Below are 17888 nucleotides of genomic sequence, written 5' to 3'. Positions count from 1 at the left end.
ATTTCACTTAGTATATAATAATTTTGCCAAAAAATAGAGTCAATGCCCTGATCTCTGAATCTTAGCAGGTTTAGGTCTGGTTAGTACTTGGATTGGAGACCGCCTGGGAATACCAGGTGCTGTAAGCTTTTTGGACATTTTTCACTTAGTATAGAATAATTTTGCCAAAAAATATAGTCAATGCCCGACCTCTGAATATTAGCAGGTTCGGGCATGGTTTACTTCATGGATGGGAGACTGCCTGGGAATACCAGGTGCTTTAATCTTTTGGAAAATTTCACGAATTATATAATAATCTTTCATTAAAAAAAACAAACACAAAAAAAAAAGTCAATGCCCGATCTCTGAATCTTAGCAGGTTTAGGTCTGGTTAGTACTTTAATGAGAGACTGCCTAGGAATACCAGGTGCTTTAAGCTTTTGGGTTTTCTTTCCTACTTATATAGTGTACTGGTGATTAGATTGGTCGGTCTTTAAATAGCCCTCTCTTTGCAGCAGTCTTGGCTTACGGCCATACCAACCTGGCTATGCCCCATCTCGTCTGATCTCGGAAGCTAAGCAGGTTTGGGCCTGGTTAGTACTTGGATGGGAGACCGCATGGGAATACCAGGTGCTGTAAACTTTTTGGACATTTTTCACTTAGTATATAATAATTTTGTCAAATAATAGAGTCAATGCCCGATCTCTGAATCTTAGCAGGTTTGGGCCTGGTTAGTACATGGATGGGAGACTGCCTGGGAATACCAGGTGCTTTAATCTTTTGGGTTTTCTTTCCTACCTATATAATGTACTGGTGATTAGATTGGTCGGTCTTTAAATAGCCCTCTCTTTGCAGCAGTCTTGGCTTACGGTCATACCAACCTGGCTATGCCCCATCTCGTCTGATCTTGGAAGCTAAGCAGGTTTGGGCCTGGTTGGTACTTGGATGGGAGACCGCCTCGGAATACCAGGTGCTGTAAGCTTTTTGGACATTTTTCACTTAGTATATAATAATTTTGCCAAAAAATAGAGTCAAAGCCCTGATCTCTGAATCTTAGCAGGTTTAGGTCTGGTTAGTACTTGGATTGGAGACCGCCTGGGAATACCAGGTGCTGTAAGCTTTTTGGACATTTTTCACTTAGTATATAATAATTTAGCCAAAAAATATAGTCAATGCCCGACCTCTGAATATTAGCAGGTTCGGGCATGGTTTACTTCATGGATGGGAGACTGCCTGGGAATACCAGGTGCTTTAATCTTTTGGAAAATTTCACTAATTATATAATAATCTTTCATTAAAAAAAAAAAAAAGAGTCAATGCCTGATCTCTGAATCTTAGCAGGTTTAGGTCTGGTTAGTACTTTGATGAGAGACTGCCTAGGAATACCAGGTGCTTTAAGCTTTTGGGTTTTCTTTCCTACCTATATAATGTACTGGTGATTAGATTGGTCGGTCTTTAAATAGCCCTCTCTTTGCAGCAGTCTTGGCTTACGGTCATACCAACCTGGCTATGCCCCATCTCGTCTGATCTCGGAAGCTAAGCAGGTTTGGGCCTTGTTGGTACTTGGATGGGAGACCGCCTCGGAATAACAGGTGCTGTAAGCTTTTTGGACATTTTTCACTTAGTATATAATCATTTTGCCAAAAAATATAGTCAATGCCGACCTCTGAATATTAGCAGTTTCGGGCATGGTTTACTTCATGGATGGGAGACTGCCTGGGAATACCAGGTGCTTTAATCTTTTGGAAAATTTCACGAATTATATAATAATCTTTCATTAAAAAAAACAAACACACAAAAAAAGTCAATGCCCGATCTCTGAATCTTAGCAGGTTTAGGTCTGGTTAGTACTTTGATGAGAGACTGCCTAGGAATACCAGGTGCTTTAAGCTTTTGGGTTTTCTTTCCTACTTATATAATGTACTGGTGATTAGATTGGTCGGTCTTTAAATAGCCCTCTCTTTGCAGCAGTCTTGGCTTATGGTCATACCAACCTGGCTATGCCCCATCTCGTCTGATCTTGGAAGCTAAGCAGGTTTGGGCCTGGTTGGTACTTGGATGGGAGACCGCCTCGGAATACCAGGTGCTGTAAGCTTTTTGGATATTTCACTTAGTATATAATAATTTTGCCAAAAAATAGAGTCAATGCCCTGATCTCTGAATCTTAGCAGGTTTAGGTCTGGTTAGTACTTGGATTGGAGACCGCCTGGGAATACCAGGTGCTGTAAGCTTTTTGGACATTTTTCACTTAGTATATAATAATTTTGCCAAAAAATATAGTCAATGCCCGACCTCTGAATATTAGCAGGTTCGGGCATGGTTTACTTCATGGATGGGAGACTGCCTGGGAATACCAGGTGCTTTAATCTTTTGGAAAATTTCACGAATTATATAATAATCTTTCATTAAAAAAAACAAACACAAAAAAAAGTAAATGCCCGATCTCTGAATCTTAGCAGGTTTAGGTCTGGTTAGTACTTTGATGAGAGACTGCCTAGGAATACCAGGTGCTTTAAGCTTTTGGGTTTTCTTTCCTACTTATATAATGTACTGGTGATTAGATTGGTCGGTCTTTAAATAGCCCTCTCTTTGCAGCAGTCTTGGCTTATGGTCATACCAACCTGGCTATGCCCCATCTCGTCTGATCTCGGAAGCTAAGCAGGTTTGGGCCTGGTTGGTACTTGGATGGGAGACCGCCTCGGAATACCAGGTGCTGTAAGCTTTTTGGATATTTCACTTAGTATATAATAATTTTGCCAAAAAAAAGAGTCAGTGCCCTGATCTCTGAATCTTAGCAGGTTTAGGTCTGGTTAGTACTTGGATTGGAGACCGCCTGGGAATACCAGGTGCTGTAAGCTTTTTGGACATTTTTCACTTAGTATAGAATAATTTTGCCAAAAAATATAGTCAATGCCCGACCTCTGAATATTAGCAGGTTCGGGCATGGTTTACTTCATGGATGGGAGACTGCCTGGGAATACCAGGTGCTTTAATCTTTTGGAAAATTTCACGAATTATATAATAATCTTTCATTAAAAAAAACAAACACAAAAAAAAAAGTCAATGCCCGATCTCTGAATCTTAGCAGGTTTAGGTCTGGTTAGTACTTTAATGAGAGACTGCCTAGGAATACCAGGTGCTTTAAGCTTTTGGGTTTTCTTTCCTACTTATATAGTGTACTGGTGATTAGATTGGTCGGTCTTTAAATAGCCCTCTCTTTGCAGCAGTCTTGGCTTACGGTCATACCAACCTGGCTATGCCCCATCTCGTCTGATCTCGGAAGCTAAGCAGGTTTGGGCCTTGTTGGTACTTGGATGGGAGACCGCCTCGGAATAACAGGTGCTGTAAGCTTTTTGGACATTTTTCACTTAGTATATAATCATTTTGCCAAAAAATATAGTCAATGCCGACCTCTGAATATTAGCAGTTTCGGGCATGGTTTACTTCATGGATGGGAGACTGCCTGGGAATACCAGGTGCTTTAATCTTTTGGAAAATTTCACGAATTATATAATAATCTTTCATTAAAAAAAACAAACACAAAAAAAAAGTCAATGCCCGATCTCTGAATCTTAGCAGGTTTAGGTCTGGTTAGTACTTTGATGAGAGACTGCCTAGGAATACCAGGTGCTTTAAGCTTTTGGGTTTTCTTTCCTACTTATATAATGTACTGGTGATTAGATTGGTCGGTCTTTAAATAGCCCTCTCTTTGCAGCAGTCTTGGCTTATGGTCATACCAACCTGGCTATGCCCCATCTCGTCTGATCTTGGAAGCTAAGCAGGTTTGGGCCTGGTTGGTACTTGGATGGGAGACCGCCTCGGAATACCAGGTGCTGTAAGCTTTTTGGATATTTCACTTAGTATATAATAATTTTGCCAAAAAATAGAGTCAATGCCCTGATCTCTGAATCTTAGCAGGTTTAGGTCTGGTTAGTACTTGGATTGGAGACCGCCTGGGAATACCAGGTGCTGTAAGCTTTTTGGACATTTTTCACTTAGTATATAATAATTTTGCCAAAAAATATAGTCAATGCCCGACCTCTGAATATTAGCAGGTTCGGGCATGGTTTACTTCATGGATGGGAGACTGCCTGGGAATACCAGGTGCTTTAATCTTTTGGAAAATTTCACGAATTATATAATAATCTTTCATTAAAAAAAACAAACACAAAAAAAAGTAAATGCCCGATCTCTGAATCTTAGCAGGTTTAGGTCTGGTTAGTACTTTGATGAGAGACTGCCTAGGAATACCAGGTGCTTTAAGCTTTTGGGTTTTCTTTCCTACTTATATAATGTACTGGTGATTAGATTGGTCGGTCTTTAAATAGCCCTCTCTTTGCAGCAGTCTTGGCTTATGGTCATACCAACCTGGCTATGCCCCATCTCGTCTGATCTCGGAAGCTAAGCAGGTTTGGGCCTGGTTGGTACTTGGATGGGAGACCGCCTCGGAATACCAGGTGCTGTAAGCTTTTTGGATATTTCACTTAGTATATAATAATTTTGCCAAAAAAAAGAGTCAATGCCCTGATCTCTGAATCTTAGCAGGTTTAGGTCTGGTTAGTACTTGGATTGGAGACCGCCTGGGAATACCAGGTGCTGTAAGCTTTTTGGACATTTTTCACTTAGTATAGAATAATTTTGCCAAAAAATATAGTCAATGCCCGACCTCTGAATATTAGCAGGTTCGGGCATGGTTTACTTCATGGATGGGAGACTGCCTGGGAATACCAGGTGCTTTAATCTTTTGGAAAATTTCACGAATTATATAATAATCTTTCATTAAAAAAAACAAACACAAAAAAAAGTCAATGCCCGATCTCTGAATCTTAGCAGGTTTAGGTCTGGTTAGTACTTTAATGAGAGACTGCCTAGGAATACCAGGTGCTTTAAGCTTTTGGGTTTTCTTTCCTACTTATATAGTGTACTGGTGATTAGATTGGTCGGTCTTTAAATAGCCCTCTCTTTGCAGCAGTCTTGGCTTACGGCCATACCAACCTGGCTATGCCCCATCTCGTCTGATCTCGGAAGCTAAGCAGGTTTGGGCCTGGTTAGTACTTGGATGGGAGACCGCATGGGAATACCAGGTGCTGTAAACTTTTTGGACATTTTTCACTTAGTATATAATAATTTTGTCAAATAATAGAGTCAATGCCCGATCTCTGAATCTTAGCAGGTTTGGGCCTGGTTAGTACATGGATGGGAGACTGCCTGGGAATACCAGGTGCTTTAATCTTTTGGGTTTTCTTTCCTACCTATATAATGTACTGGTGATTAGATTGGTCGGTCTTTAAATAGCCCTCTCTTTGCAGCAGTCTTGGCTTACGGTCATACCAACCTGGCTATGCCCCATCTCGTCTGATCTTGGAAGGTAAGCAGGTTTGGGCCTGGTTGGTACTTGGATGGGAGACCGCCTCGGAATACCAGGTGCTGTAAGCTTTTTGAACATTTTTCACTTAGTATATAATAATTTTGCCAAAAAATAGAGTCAAAGCCCTGATCTCTGAATCTTAGCAGGTTTAGGTCTGGTTAGTACTTGGATTGGAGACCGCCTGGGAATACCAGGTGCTGTAAGCTTTTTGGACATTTTTCACTTAGTATATAATAATTTAGCCAAAAAATATAGTCAATGCCGACCTCTGAATATTAGCAGGTTCGGGCATGGTTTACTTCATGGATGGGAGACTGCCTGGGAATACCAGGTGCTTTAAACTTTTGGAAAATTTCACTAATTATATAATAATCTTTCATTAAAAAAAAAAAAAAAAAAGAGTCAATGCCCGATCTCTGAATCTTAGCAGGTTTAGGTCTGGTTAGTACTTTGATGAGAGACTGCCTAGGAATACCAGGTGCTTTAAGCTTTTGGGTTTTCTTTCCTACTTATATAATGTACTGGTGATTAGATTGGTCGGTCTTTAAATAGCCCTCTCTTTGCAGCAGTCTTGGCTTACGGTCATACCAACCTGGCTATGCCCCATCTCGTCTGATCTTGGAAGCTAAGCAGGTTTGGGCCTGGTTGGTACTTGGATGGGAGACCGCCTCGGAATACCAGGTGCTGTAAGCTTTTTGGACATTTTTCACTTAGTATATAATAATTTTGCCAAAAAATAGAGTCAAAGCCCTGATCTCTGAATCTTAGCAGGTTTAGGTCTGGTTAGTACTTGGATTGGAGACCGCCTGGGAATACCAGGTGCTGTAAGCTTTTTGGACATTTTTCACTTAGTATATAATAATTTTGCCAAAAAATATAGTCAATGCCCGACCTCTGAATATTAGCAGGTTCGGGCATGGTTTACTTCATGGATGGGAGACTGCCTGGGAATACCAGGTGCTTTAATCTTTTGGAAAATTTCACGAATTATATAATAATCTTTCATTAAAAAAAACAAACACAAAAAAAAGTCAATGCCCGATCTCTGAATCTTAGCAGGTTTAGGTCAGGTTAGTACTTTGATGAGAGACTGCCTAGGAATACCAGGTGCTTTAAGCTTTTGGGTTTTCTTTCCTACTTATATAATGTACTGGTGATTAGATTGGTCGGTCTTTAAATAGCCCTCTCTTTGCAGCAGTCTTGGCTTACGGTCATACCAACCTGGCTATGCCCCATCTCGTCTGATCTCGGAAGCTAAGCAGGTTTGGGCCTGGTTGGTACTTGGATGGGAGACCGCCTCGGAATACAAGGTGCTGTAAGCTTTTTGGACATTTTTCACTTAGTATATAATAATTTTGCCAAAAAATAGAGTCAATGCCCTGATCTCTGAATATTAGCAGGTTTAGGTCTGGTTAGTACTTGGATTGGAGACCGCCTGGGAATACCAGGTGCTGTAAGCTTTTTCGACATTTTTCACTTAGTATATAATAATTTTGCCAAAAAATATAGTCAATGCCCGACCTCTGAATATTAGCAGGTTCGGGCATGGTTTACTTCATGGATGGGAGACTGCCTGGGAATACCAGGTGCTTTAATCTTTTGGAAAATTTCACGAATTATATAATAATCTTTCATTAAAAAAAACAAACACACAAAAAAAAGTCAATGCCCGATCTCTGAATCTTAGCAGGTTTAGGTCTGGTTAGTACTTTGATGAGAGACTGCCTAGGAATACCAGGTGCTTTAAGCTTTTGGGTTTTCTTTCCTACTTATATAATGTACTGGTGATTAGATTGGCTGGTCTTTAAATAGCCCTCTATTTGCAACAGTCTTTGCTTACGTCCATACCAACCTGGCTATGCCCGATCTCGTCTGATCTCGGAAGCTAAGCAGGTTTGGGCCTGGTTAGTACTTGGATGGGAGAGGGCCTGGGAATACCAGGTGCTGTAAGCTTTTTGGACATTTTTCACTTAGTATATAATAATTTTGCCAAAAAATATAGTCAATGCCCGACCTCTGAATATTAGCAGGTTCGGGCATGGTTTACTTCATGGATGGGAGACTGCCTGGGAATACCAGGTGCTTTAATCTTTTGGAAAATTTCACGAATTATATAATAATCTTTCATTAAAAAAAAACAAACACAAAAAAAACAGTCAATGCCCGATCTCTGAATCTTAGCAGGTTTAGGTCTGGTTAGTACTTTGATGAGAGACTGCCTAGGAATACCAGGTGCTTTAAGCTTTTGGGTTTTCTTTCCTACTTATATAATGTACTGGTGATTAGATTGGTCGGTCTTTAAATAGCCCTCTCTTTGCAGCAGTCTTGGCTTACGGTCATACCAACCTGGCTATGCCCCATCTCGTCTGATCTCGGAAGCTAAGCAGGTTTGGGCCTGGTTGGTACTTGGATGGGAGACCGCCTCGGAATACCAGGTGCTGTAAGCTTTTTGGACATTTTTCTCTTAGTATATAATAATTTTGCCAAAATATAGAGTCAATGCCCTGATCTCTGAATCTTAGCAGGTTTAGGTCTGGTTAGTACTTGGATTGGAGACCGCCTGGGAATACCAGGTGCTGTAAGCTTTTTGGACATTTTTCACTTAGTATATAATAATTTTACCAAAAAATATAGTCAATGCCCGACCTCTGAATATTAGCAGGTTCGGGCATGGTTTACTTCATGGATGGGAGACTGCCTGGGAATACCAGGTGCTTTAATCTTTTGGAAAATTTCACGAATTATATAATAATCTTTCATTAAAAAAAAAAGAAAGAAAAAGGTCAATGCCCGATCTCTGAATCTTAGCAGGTTTAGGTCTGGTTAGTACTTTGATGAGAGACTGCCTAGGAATACCAGGTGCTTTAAAGGGGTGATAAAACACGATTTCACTTTTCTAACTTTAGCTAGTGTGTAATTTTCCTGTTTGAGCATAAACAACATCTGCAAAGTGACAACGTTCAAAGTTTTAAGCAAAGGGAGATATTTGCTTTTAAAGAAATCCATTTCTAAGGACTACAGCAAACGGCCGGTAGGGACTACACGACATTCCTTCAGGGTTGCTGACGTCACTAAGCCCAATATTTACATAAACCCCTCCTCCGAGAATAATAGATTAGGTGGGGGGCGAGGCCATTTTATATTGCTGTGGAGATTGAGAAGAGTTGTTGTATGCTGGAGTATTTTTGCCGCGATGCCGACGAAACGCTGTTATTTTCATCCGGATTGCAGGTCCACTTTGTTCAGCCTTCCTAGGGACGGGGAAGTTAGGGATCAATGGTTAAAATTTATTTTTAACTCGGTCCCTCAAAATTATTACCCAAATCTCGCTCTCTGTGCTGCACATTTTACGGAGGAAAGCTTCCACAATCTTCGCGAGTTCAATGCAGGATTCGCCCAACGGCTTGTCCTGAAAGATGGAGCAGTTCCAACTTTAAAAACACAAGCTGTTTACGGGCCACAAGCTGTAAGTATGACTTATTTTTCGTCGATGTGTTTTACTGTATTGGTTTGTATTGCTATTGGCTGTATTGCTAATTGTGCGTTGTATCGAGGAAGTGAACAAATAACAACGCTGTTTGGCTCTGCAAACCAGTTAGTTAAATGCTTATTCATACTTAATGCGACAAACACCCTAACGTTACGAACTTTTTTTCTTAATCTCAACAACGAACTTGGAATTAGTGTATATTATTCTTTGATTAGAGCGTTTATGTATTGTTTATCTACATGTTTGTTTATCTGCAGGCATGCTAAACATGGTTCCGTGTTTGATTTGGCTACTATAGTAAAGCCAATGTTTTTGGTTAATAGTTATAGCGACAGATATTTGGTTATAAGCGTTCTAAAAATACAAAAGTAACGATTCCATTCAGTACCGATTACTATAGATCTTCACTCTTTAATCAAAAAAATCCCTTTGAGGACTAATACAATTTGTCAGAACAATTATATGAAAATCTTGCTTATGAAGCTTATTTTTTGTGGTCCAATGATTATTATCCAGTAATTTTTTCTTACTATTTTTACATGTCAAATGTATGTTTTAAGCTGTAATTTGAACATTGATTACATATTGTCATTATTTCTTACAGACAACATCTCAGCAGGGTGCGAGTTCCCAAGAGCTCCCCACTACATCTACACTTCATGAAGTTGGATGTCAGTCAGACCCTATAGAGACCGAAACTGTAGCCACAGAGATAAAGCCGAAGATGCGATCAGTGGGCACACAACTTTCAATGGGTACATTGAGCAGTTTCCACTTAAGGAGCAAAGGTATGAAATACAGACATTAAATGTGTTTGTGTTACTTTATCATATGCAGTTCTAGTACATATTGTCTTTTTTTTATTATAATTGTCATACCGGCTACTGAAACGTATGTGTATTAGAAAGTGGCTTATGTTTATCACTGTAAAAAAAATTGTAATAGCATGACCGATGGTTATGAGTAATTGTATTTTTACTTTTTTTTTTGTACTTGTAGGCATTCAGGCAACATATTATGGTCATGATGTGGGCACCCAAACAACTGACATGTTTCCTGATGTGCAGCTGTCTTCAACACCAGTAAGGGGCTCAGTCTTCAGGCCCAGTAAGAGACCTCGTCTGGTGTTAGATGAGGAAGAAGAATCAGAATTAAATGTCGAACCCACTGATTCCACATATAACCCAGATTCTGTTGTCACTGAAGAATCAGAATTGGCGTAAGATATAAATACATATTTACGCACTTTTTTACTAATACATTTGTGTTTAAAAATATATATAAAACATGAAAGCAACTTCCTAATATTTATTCTTTTTATATTGCCTTAGGATAGATCCACAGCCCGACCACAGCGATAACAAATACATTGTTTTTGAAAGCTGTCTTCGAGAGCTGTTTGTGTCCTGTCCAATTTGTAAGACAAAGTGTGTTGTCCAGAGCAGACGAAGGAGGACTTTTGTTGCATTCACCCAGCTTTGTGAAAAGTGTAACTACTACAGACAGTGGCAGAGCCAGCCCATTGTTGGGAGTACCCCACTTGGAAACCTGCTATTGTCTGCTGCAACGTATTTTACCGGTGGATCTTTTAAACAACTAGAGAAGGTATTACAATTTACAATAAAATTCACAAAAAAATACTGTGTTGTTTCAGTATGTATGTACTGTATGATTTCTATGTTAATAGATTTTCAAAGCCATGAAGCTCCAGATGATGCATTTCGTAACTTTTAGGATTCATGCCAGGAATTTCATTGAGCCTACCATAATACACCAGTGGAACCAAGATCAACTGAATCTTATAAGACAGCTGCAAGAGGGAGGAAATGTTGCTGTGGCTGGAGATATGCGTGCTGACACGCCAGGTACGTTTAGAGTATATTTTAAAAAATCACACCGTTTATTTTAGTCTTTGAGTTCTCCTAAAATATTATGATACTGATGTTCTCAGTAATGTTCTATATCTGATTATGATGTTTACAATAGGACACTCAGCAAAATTTGGTAGCTACACCATTATGCACATGGAAACCAACAAAATTCTGGATCTTCAACTAGTTCAGGTTAGTAATTAAGCATTTAAAAAAAGTTAAATTTTCTTTTATCTGTTATTGTTTATACTCTACTCTGTTTATACATTTGAAATGTTGTGTACCCAACAACAGAGCAATGAGGTTGGTGGAAGTTATCATATGGAAAAGGAGGGATTGAAGCGTTGTCTCGATAAGCTGGAGTCTCATGGTTTAGCTGTTGACTACATCGTCACCGACCGCCATCCGCAGATTCAGAAGTACCTGAGGGACCGCAATATCACTCAGTTCTATGACGTGTGGCACTTTGAGAAAGGTAATTATTTATCTTTGTATTATTAATTGATACTTATTCAGTTAATTGTTAAACCTAACTTGTACATTTATATTTTTGGGGTAATTAGATTTTCTTGAAATAATGATTGTACAACCAAGCTTTTACTTTGTACAGGTTTATCTAAGAAACTTGACAAACTTTCAAAAATGAAGGACTGCGAGGTGTTGAAAAAATGGTTGCACAGCATCAAAAACCATGTTTACTGGAGTGCGATTTCCTCTGAGTCTGGGCCAGAAAAGGTGGCGAAGTGGAATTCACTGCAGAACCACATACAAAATGTACATGTTCATGAGAACCACCTCTTCCCCAAGTGTGAACACCCAGACAAAGTTTCCAGGGATCCAAAAAAATGGTTCCAACCAGGTATGACTGTATAGAGAGACAAATGACAATAGAATGACAGTAAAATAGTACAATTTTGAGATTTTCTTCATATTTGATCTGTTTGGCTACAGGATCAATAGCGCTCCATAAAGTAGAAAAGCTATTATACAACAAGAGAGTTCTCAATGATATAGAAAAGCTCAGCCACAACTTTCAGACGTCATCGCTGGAGGCTTTCCACAGTCTGATTTTGCGTTTTGCCCCAAAGAACGTGATTTTCCCTTTCATAGGAATGTTGTGCAGGTAATAATCTTTGACATGTTCAGAAATATTTATAAACATTGTTTCTAACAATTGTTATGGAAATGTTTTTTTTATTCATTATTTTATTAATATTAATAATCTTTCCCTATAATAAATAATGTTCTTTCCTAATAAGGAAGAAACAGGTAAAATAGGTTAGGAGCCTTGCCTGTGGCCCTATGTTATCTATGTTATGAGTAGCAGAGATATAAAGAGATCGAGAGCCTCCCATCTTGGCGAGCACTCTCACATTCTCTTGACTGACTGTGCGACTGTGAGCCTTTCTTGCAAGAAAGAAACCATTATAATCATTGATTGAACATTTGTCTCTTATTCTGAATTGTTTGTTTATTTGTCACAACACAGTTTACTAATCTTTTCATATGTTATGTATTGTCCACTGATTACAGGCTGTATCTTGCAGCAATGCACTATAATGAAAATGCTAACCGTGAGCCGGAAACAACAACTGAAGGACAGGCTGTGTATAAGTTCGTTTTTCCAAAGTCCAAAAAAGGGGAATGCACAGCAAAGCCAGTGAAAATAGAACCAACATACAGTAAGTTGTAAAATGTTTTATTAACAATAATATAACAAAAGCTATAATGAAATAAATATAAGCTTACAAAAAATATTTATAAGTATTACACAAATGTTAATTATAAAACAAAGGTAGATTATTTATCAGTAATTATATAAACCCATAGAGGGACTCAGTATTCTGTTCTTTACAGACTATGTCGATGACCTTATGAGCCTTCTGTTACATAAAGTCTTTGTGGACCCCAAGCCATATGCGGAAGAGCTGCATGCAATCCCCATTCCACCTCCTCTGTCATCACAGTATGAAAAACCTTCCAAAGAAGAGGTGATTGCCCAGCGTGTGTCACGATTCAGTCGAGGGGTGGCCGGACCCCAACATACTGTCCCGCTGGATCAGGAAACTGTAGGCGGATCCGGTTAACAACACATGAGGGGATGACAACCCTCACACTACGTCCTAGGTAGCCCCAGCACCAGCTGACAAAGCTGCGATAGGCCAGATAACGGAAGCGCCTATGGCAGGAACAGAAAACGTCAATATTAAAACCAGTGGTATATTGGAAACATGTATATGTGATGTGAAAATATGTTTGATAAAAATTGATATTTTGATATAATTTTTGTCTTTGAATAACATGTCTTGTGTAAATATATATTTGTTTTTTATTTATATTATTTTACACAACATCATTTCATTAAATTTAATAAATACTTACTCCTCTTCATTTCTGCATCTCACTGGTCCATAGTCGGCTCTAAATATTATTGATATTTTGCAAAGTATACGGATTTAAGCAGTTTGGTTCAAAACCTGGATGCTCAACCATATATTTAGGAGGGTCTGGAACCTCCATCATTCGTTTTACAACCTAAACAGTAATGTAAGACAATGAGAACATACTGTACAATTAACCTATGTTCATCTTTTAAATATGAAAAAAGGATTATACAGAACTATTAACACGTTATGCATAATTTTGGTACTAGCTTATTACACTACCTTCTGTATTTCTTTGCAGCAGATGTTTTCCTCTTCAGTTGGCATTTTTGCACAGTTATTACATGTACACCTAATAAAATATATATATTTTTTAAATAAAAAAGGTTCTTGAATACTTTTGTTAATAGACAAACACTTATTATTGTTATAAATTCAACATCAACTATTATAATTAGTACAATTAAATAACAGCGTATCTAAAAAAGTATTAGATCACAACAATAAAAAACATAACATTCTGAAACGTCATTTAACAGCCGTTCTTGAACAGGAAATGCTCGATCATCTTCATCAAAATTTTCTGGGTCCGATTCGGCTCAAATTGGTATGGTTTTATTGACGCCATTGTTTCTAATACCCCCAAAGCACAGACTACTGGTAAAGGTAAGGGGCATGACGTTACCGAAAAACACACCCAGTGTGTTGTGATTCGCTAGTCAGTTAGCGAATCACAACACACTGGGGCAGCTAACCAATCTGAGCCCATTGCTATTTTTGTGGGACTGGCTTCATAGAACCCGGAAACCATCAGGCCGTTTTACAAGGAAGGACAGAGCAGTGTAGAGTAAAGGTAAAATATATGAAAAATAATGCATTTTTTTAAAAAAACGAAGCATGAACATATGTTACAGTGCACCCCACAAACACAATCAAGCCTTCGAAAAAACGTGTTTTACCACCCCTTTAAGCTTTTGGGTTTTCTTTCCTACTTATATAATGTACTGGCGATTAGATTGGTCGGTCTTTAAATAGCCCTCTCTTTGCAGCAGTCTTGGCTTACGTTCATACCAACCTGGCTATGCCCCATCTCGTCTGATCTCGGAAGCTAAGCAGGTTTGGGCCTGGTTGGTACTTGGATGGTAGACCGCCTCGGAATTACAGGTGCTGTAAGCTTTTTGGAAATTTTTCACTTAGTATATAATAATTTTGCCAAAAAATAGAATCAATGCCCGATCTCTTAATCTTAGCAGGTTTAGGTCTGGTTAGTACTTTGATGAGAGACTGCCTAGGAATACCAGGTGCTTTAAGCTTTTGGGTTTTCTTTCCTACTTATATAATGTACTGGCGATTAGATTGGCTGGTCTTTAAATAGCCCTCTCTTTGCAGCAATCTTGGCTTACGGTCATACCAACCTGGCTATGCCCCATCTCGTCTGATCTTGGAAGCTAAGCAGGTTTGGGCCTGGTTGGTACTTGGATGGGAGACCGCCTCGGAATACCAGGTGCTGTAAGCTTTTTGGACATTTTTCACTTAGTATATAATAATTTTGCCAAAAAATATAGTCAATGCCCGACCTCTGAATATTAGCAGGTTCGGGCATGGTTTACTTCATGGATGGGAGACTGCCTGGGAATACCAGGTGCTTTAATCTTTGGGAAATTTCACGAATTATATAATAATCTTTCATTAAAAAAAAAAAAGAGTCAATGCCCGATCTCTGATTCTTAGCAGGTTTAGGTCTGGTTAGTACTTTGATGAGAGACTTCCTAGGAATACCAGGTGCTTTAAGCTTTTGGGTTTTCTTTCCTACTTATATAATGTACTGGCGATTAGATTGGCTGGTCTTTAAATAGCCCTCTCTTTGCAGCAGTCTTCGCTTACGGCCATACCAACCTGGCTATGCCCGATCTCGTCTGATCTCGGAAGCTAAGCAGGCTTGGGCCTGGTTAGTACTTGGATGGGAGACCGCCTGGGAATACCAGGTGCTGTAAGCTTTTTGGACATTTTTCACTTAGTATATAATAATTTTGCCAAAAAATATAGTCAATGCCCGACCTCTGAATATTAGCAGGTTCGGGCATGGTTTACTTCATGGATGGGAGACTGCCTGGGAATACCAGGTGCTTTAATCTTTTGGAAAATTTCACGAATTATATAATAATCTTTCATTAAAAAAAACAAACACAAAAAAAAAAGTCAATGCCCGATCTCTGAATCTTAGCAGGTTTAGGTCTGGTTAGTACTTTGATGAGAGACTGCCTAGGAATACCAGGTGCTTTAAGCTTTTGGGTTTTCTTTCCTACTTATATAATGTACTGGTGATTGGATTGGTCGGTCTTTAAATAGCCCTCTCTTTGCAGCAGTCTTGGCTTACGGTCATACCAACCTGGCTATGCCCCATCTCGTCTGATCTCGGAAGCTAAGCAGGTTTGGGCCTGGTTGGTACTTGGATGGGAGACCGCCTCGGAATACCAGGTGCTGTAAGCTTTTTGGACATTTTTCACTTAGTATATAATAATTCTGCCAAAAAATAGAGTCAAAGCCCTGATCTCTGAATCTTAGCAGGTTTAGGTCTGGTTAGTACTTGGATTGGAGACCGCCTGGGAATACCAGGTGCTGTAAGCTTTTTGGACATTTTTCACTTAGTATACAATAATTTTGGCAAAAAATATAGTCAATGCCCGACCTCTGAATATTAGCAGGTTCAGGCATGGTTTACTTCATGGATGGGAGACTGCCTGGGAATACCAGGTGCTTTAATCTTTTGGAAAATTTCACGAATTATATAATAATCTTTCATTAAAAAAAACAAACACAAAAAAAAGTCAATGCCCGATCTCTGAATCTTAGCAGGTTTGGGCCTGGTTAGTACATGGATGGGAGACTGCCTGGGAATACCAGGCGCTTTAATCTTTTGGAAAATTTCACGAATTATATAATAATCTTCCATAAAAAAAATAAAATAAAAAAAACGAAAGAGTCAATGCCCGATCTCTGAATCTTAGCAGGTTTAGGTCTGGTTAGTACTTTGATGAGAGACTTCCTAGGAATACCAGGTGCTTTAAGCTTTTGTGTTTTCTTTCCTACTTATATAATGTACTGGCGATTAGATTGGCTGGTCTTTAAATAGCCCTCTCTTTGCAGCAGTCTTCGCTTACGGCCATACCAACCTGAGGGCGCTAGAGTGCAACAGGAAGTGAGTTGGCAGTAGTAGGAAGAGAGAGGCTCTTCCATTTTGTAGTTTGGTTCATTTTTTTTTTTTTTTCCTTTTGTTTGTGTGTTTTGAGTTTATATTAGTTTAGTTGTTGTTTTTTAACCCCAAACAGTTTATACTGTTTGGGGTTTTCATTTAACAAAATGACGGATTTAACGGACAAAGGACATGGACTGGCAAAAGGAAATGAGATGGGGAACAGAGAATCAGGATATGTTGCAGACGAGATGGAAAGGAATATAAATGAAGACAATGGTGAAAGCAATGAAACATGGGCAAAGGTGGTTTCAAGGAGAAGACCAGATGGAAAAACAAACGGACAGGACAGAAAAACAGAACTACAAACAAATGAAGGTACTGGAACTAATAAAGGAGTTGGAGAAAAAAGAAATGATTTATCTCAACGTCAGCAAATGATAAAGAAGTTGAGCCAACAAACAAAGTATCAGAGGCAATACAGAAAAGAAGCAACATTAACAATGACTGTAAAAGATATAGAAAACACAACAGTAATAATGATCATTAAATCAGTTGAAGAGAAAGTAGGAATTGGAAAACTGATCGGACTAAGAAGAAAGAATAACAATGAATTTGAAATGACTATGGAAAGTGAGTTGGACTGTGATTCACTGTTGAATGGAATCATGATTAACGGAAAAGAATGTGAGATAAGGAAATTGTGTGCAACAGAAAGAATGGTATCTTTCTTGAGTCTGCCTAGCTATATAGAAGATGAGGAAATTATTCAAAAACTGATTAATTGGGGAGTAACTCCCATTTTGCCTCTAAGAAGAAGATATCATCCGGGGACAACAGTGGCGGACGGAACACGTTTTCTAAAGGTAAAGTTTCCACAAGAAGTGACATCTTTGCCATATAATACCAGGTTCATGACTGAAGAAGGAGTGCAGTACTACAGAGTGATTCATGATAACCAGCTGAAGACATGCAGGATCTGTGTAAGTGTGGAACATGAGAAAAAGGACTGTCCGCAATTCAAATGTCGAGACTGTTTTGAGCAGGGGCATTATGCGCGGGACTGCAAAGTCCCACGGTGCCAAGGCTGCGACAAAGCAATCATGAGATGCAGATGTAAGATGGACCATGAGGTAAATGAGGACACAAATATGGATGTACAGGAGGTGATGGGAGATACTGCAACTGAGCATTTAAAAGATTCACTGCGGCAGACTCAAGGAGAAGAAGATGAACAGGACAATGAGGAAGAGGAGGAAACCAACAAAGATGAGAATGAAGAAAAGAACAAGGATGGAGAACAAGGAATGGAGATGGGAGGAGTAGACAAAGAGGAAAGAAATCTGACTAACAAAGACTTTTCTAAGGAAAAGGAAGAAGAGGACACGAATGGGATGGACTATGAAAAAGGTCAAGAAAAGGATGAGGATAAGGGAATGAAGATACTGCCGGAGGTAAGAGAAGTGGAAAATGGGGGGAGGATTTTTGGATTGGAAAATAAAGGAATAGAAAGACTGAATAGAGGTGTAAAGGCAAGAACAAAAGATGGTGTGGACATTCAACAGGTTTTTAAAAAGCAGAAAATAAGAAGAGAAGAACTAAA

At 39.0% G+C, this 17888-nt stretch overlaps 1 protein-coding gene, 14 non-coding genes and 4 pseudogenes across 15 annotated transcripts; all 19 read left to right on the top strand.

The window, feature by feature from the left end:
- Positions 1-502: 502 nt before the first annotated feature.
- On the top strand, positions 503-621 carry LOC128004880 (5S ribosomal RNA). The gene has a single exon (XR_008177554.1). It is a non-coding gene; the product is annotated as a 5S ribosomal RNA (ribosomal RNA).
- Positions 622-842: 221 nt separating this feature from the next.
- Positions 843-961, top strand: LOC128005891 (5S ribosomal RNA). The gene has a single exon (XR_008178532.1). It is a non-coding gene; the product is annotated as a 5S ribosomal RNA (ribosomal RNA).
- Positions 962-1464: 503 nt separating this feature from the next.
- On the top strand, positions 1465-1583 carry LOC128006990 (uncharacterized; annotated as a pseudogene).
- Positions 1584-1955: 372 nt separating this feature from the next.
- Positions 1956-2074, top strand: LOC128006383 (5S ribosomal RNA). The gene has a single exon (XR_008179002.1). It is a non-coding gene; the product is annotated as a 5S ribosomal RNA (ribosomal RNA).
- Positions 2075-2582: 508 nt separating this feature from the next.
- On the top strand, positions 2583-2701 carry LOC128006387 (5S ribosomal RNA). Its single transcript, XR_008179006.1, has one exon. It is a non-coding gene; the product is annotated as a 5S ribosomal RNA (ribosomal RNA).
- A 510-nt stretch (positions 2702-3211) lies between these two features.
- LOC128006989 (uncharacterized) lies at positions 3212-3330 on the top strand (annotated as a pseudogene).
- Positions 3331-3702: 372 nt separating this feature from the next.
- LOC128006382 (5S ribosomal RNA) lies at positions 3703-3821 on the top strand. The gene has a single exon (XR_008179001.1). It is a non-coding gene; the product is annotated as a 5S ribosomal RNA (ribosomal RNA).
- Positions 3822-4329: 508 nt separating this feature from the next.
- On the top strand, positions 4330-4448 carry LOC128006386 (5S ribosomal RNA). Its single transcript, XR_008179005.1, has one exon. It is a non-coding gene; the product is annotated as a 5S ribosomal RNA (ribosomal RNA).
- Positions 4449-4956: 508 nt separating this feature from the next.
- On the top strand, positions 4957-5075 carry LOC128004879 (5S ribosomal RNA). Its single transcript, XR_008177553.1, has one exon. It is a non-coding gene; the product is annotated as a 5S ribosomal RNA (ribosomal RNA).
- A 221-nt stretch (positions 5076-5296) lies between these two features.
- Positions 5297-5415, top strand: LOC128006443 (5S ribosomal RNA). The gene has a single exon (XR_008179059.1). It is a non-coding gene; the product is annotated as a 5S ribosomal RNA (ribosomal RNA).
- Positions 5416-5921: 506 nt separating this feature from the next.
- On the top strand, positions 5922-6040 carry LOC128005890 (5S ribosomal RNA). The gene has a single exon (XR_008178530.1). It is a non-coding gene; the product is annotated as a 5S ribosomal RNA (ribosomal RNA).
- Positions 6041-6550: 510 nt separating this feature from the next.
- LOC128006825 (uncharacterized) lies at positions 6551-6669 on the top strand (annotated as a pseudogene).
- A 512-nt stretch (positions 6670-7181) lies between these two features.
- LOC128006421 (5S ribosomal RNA) lies at positions 7182-7300 on the top strand. Its single transcript, XR_008179039.1, has one exon. It is a non-coding gene; the product is annotated as a 5S ribosomal RNA (ribosomal RNA).
- A 375-nt stretch (positions 7301-7675) lies between these two features.
- Positions 7676-7794, top strand: LOC128005988 (5S ribosomal RNA). Its single transcript, XR_008178623.1, has one exon. It is a non-coding gene; the product is annotated as a 5S ribosomal RNA (ribosomal RNA).
- Positions 7795-8298: 504 nt separating this feature from the next.
- Positions 8299-12976, top strand: LOC127987490 (uncharacterized). Its single transcript, XM_052589837.1, has 9 exons — positions 8299-8813; positions 9442-9625; positions 9837-10056; positions 10169-10442; positions 10525-10702; positions 10824-10900; positions 11003-11183; positions 12339-12390; positions 12566-12976. Exons 1-9 carry the CDS (start codon positions 8541-8543, stop codon positions 12576-12578), a joined length of 1452 nt encoding a protein of 483 aa, XP_052445797.1. The 5' UTR covers positions 8299-8540; the 3' UTR covers positions 12579-12976.
- A 1173-nt stretch (positions 12977-14149) lies between these two features.
- Positions 14150-14268, top strand: LOC128007168 (uncharacterized; annotated as a pseudogene).
- Positions 14269-14489: 221 nt separating this feature from the next.
- LOC128005889 (5S ribosomal RNA) lies at positions 14490-14608 on the top strand. The gene has a single exon (XR_008178529.1). It is a non-coding gene; the product is annotated as a 5S ribosomal RNA (ribosomal RNA).
- Positions 14609-14970: 362 nt separating this feature from the next.
- LOC127997368 (5S ribosomal RNA) lies at positions 14971-15089 on the top strand. The gene has a single exon (XR_008170233.1). It is a non-coding gene; the product is annotated as a 5S ribosomal RNA (ribosomal RNA).
- A 374-nt stretch (positions 15090-15463) lies between these two features.
- Positions 15464-15582, top strand: LOC128005985 (5S ribosomal RNA). The gene has a single exon (XR_008178621.1). It is a non-coding gene; the product is annotated as a 5S ribosomal RNA (ribosomal RNA).
- The last annotated feature ends 2306 nt before the right edge of the window (positions 15583-17888 follow it).

The sequence above is a fragment of the Carassius gibelio genome, chromosome B22, assembly GCF_023724105.1.
Source record: "Carassius gibelio isolate Cgi1373 ecotype wild population from Czech Republic chromosome B22, carGib1.2-hapl.c, whole genome shotgun sequence".
In the NCBI taxonomy this organism is placed as follows: Eukaryota; Metazoa; Chordata; class Actinopteri; order Cypriniformes; family Cyprinidae; genus Carassius; species Carassius gibelio.
The sequence above is the reverse complement of the archived record's forward strand: the minus strand, read 5'-3'. Positions and strand labels throughout refer to the sequence as shown.

Excerpts from the sequence above, each read along its gene's own strand:
- LOC127987490 (XM_052589837.1), top strand. The coding sequence starts at position 8,541 with ATGCCGACGAAACGCTGTTATTTTCATCCGGATTGCAGGTCCACTTTG. Across the intron at positions 9,626-9,836 it reads TTTCCACTTAAGGAGCAAAG|GCATTCAGGCAACATATTAT; the intron begins GTATGAAATACA and ends TTGTACTTGTAG. Across the intron at positions 10,057-10,168 it reads ACTGAAGAATCAGAATTGGC|GATAGATCCACAGCCCGACC; the intron begins GTAAGATATAAA and ends ATATTGCCTTAG.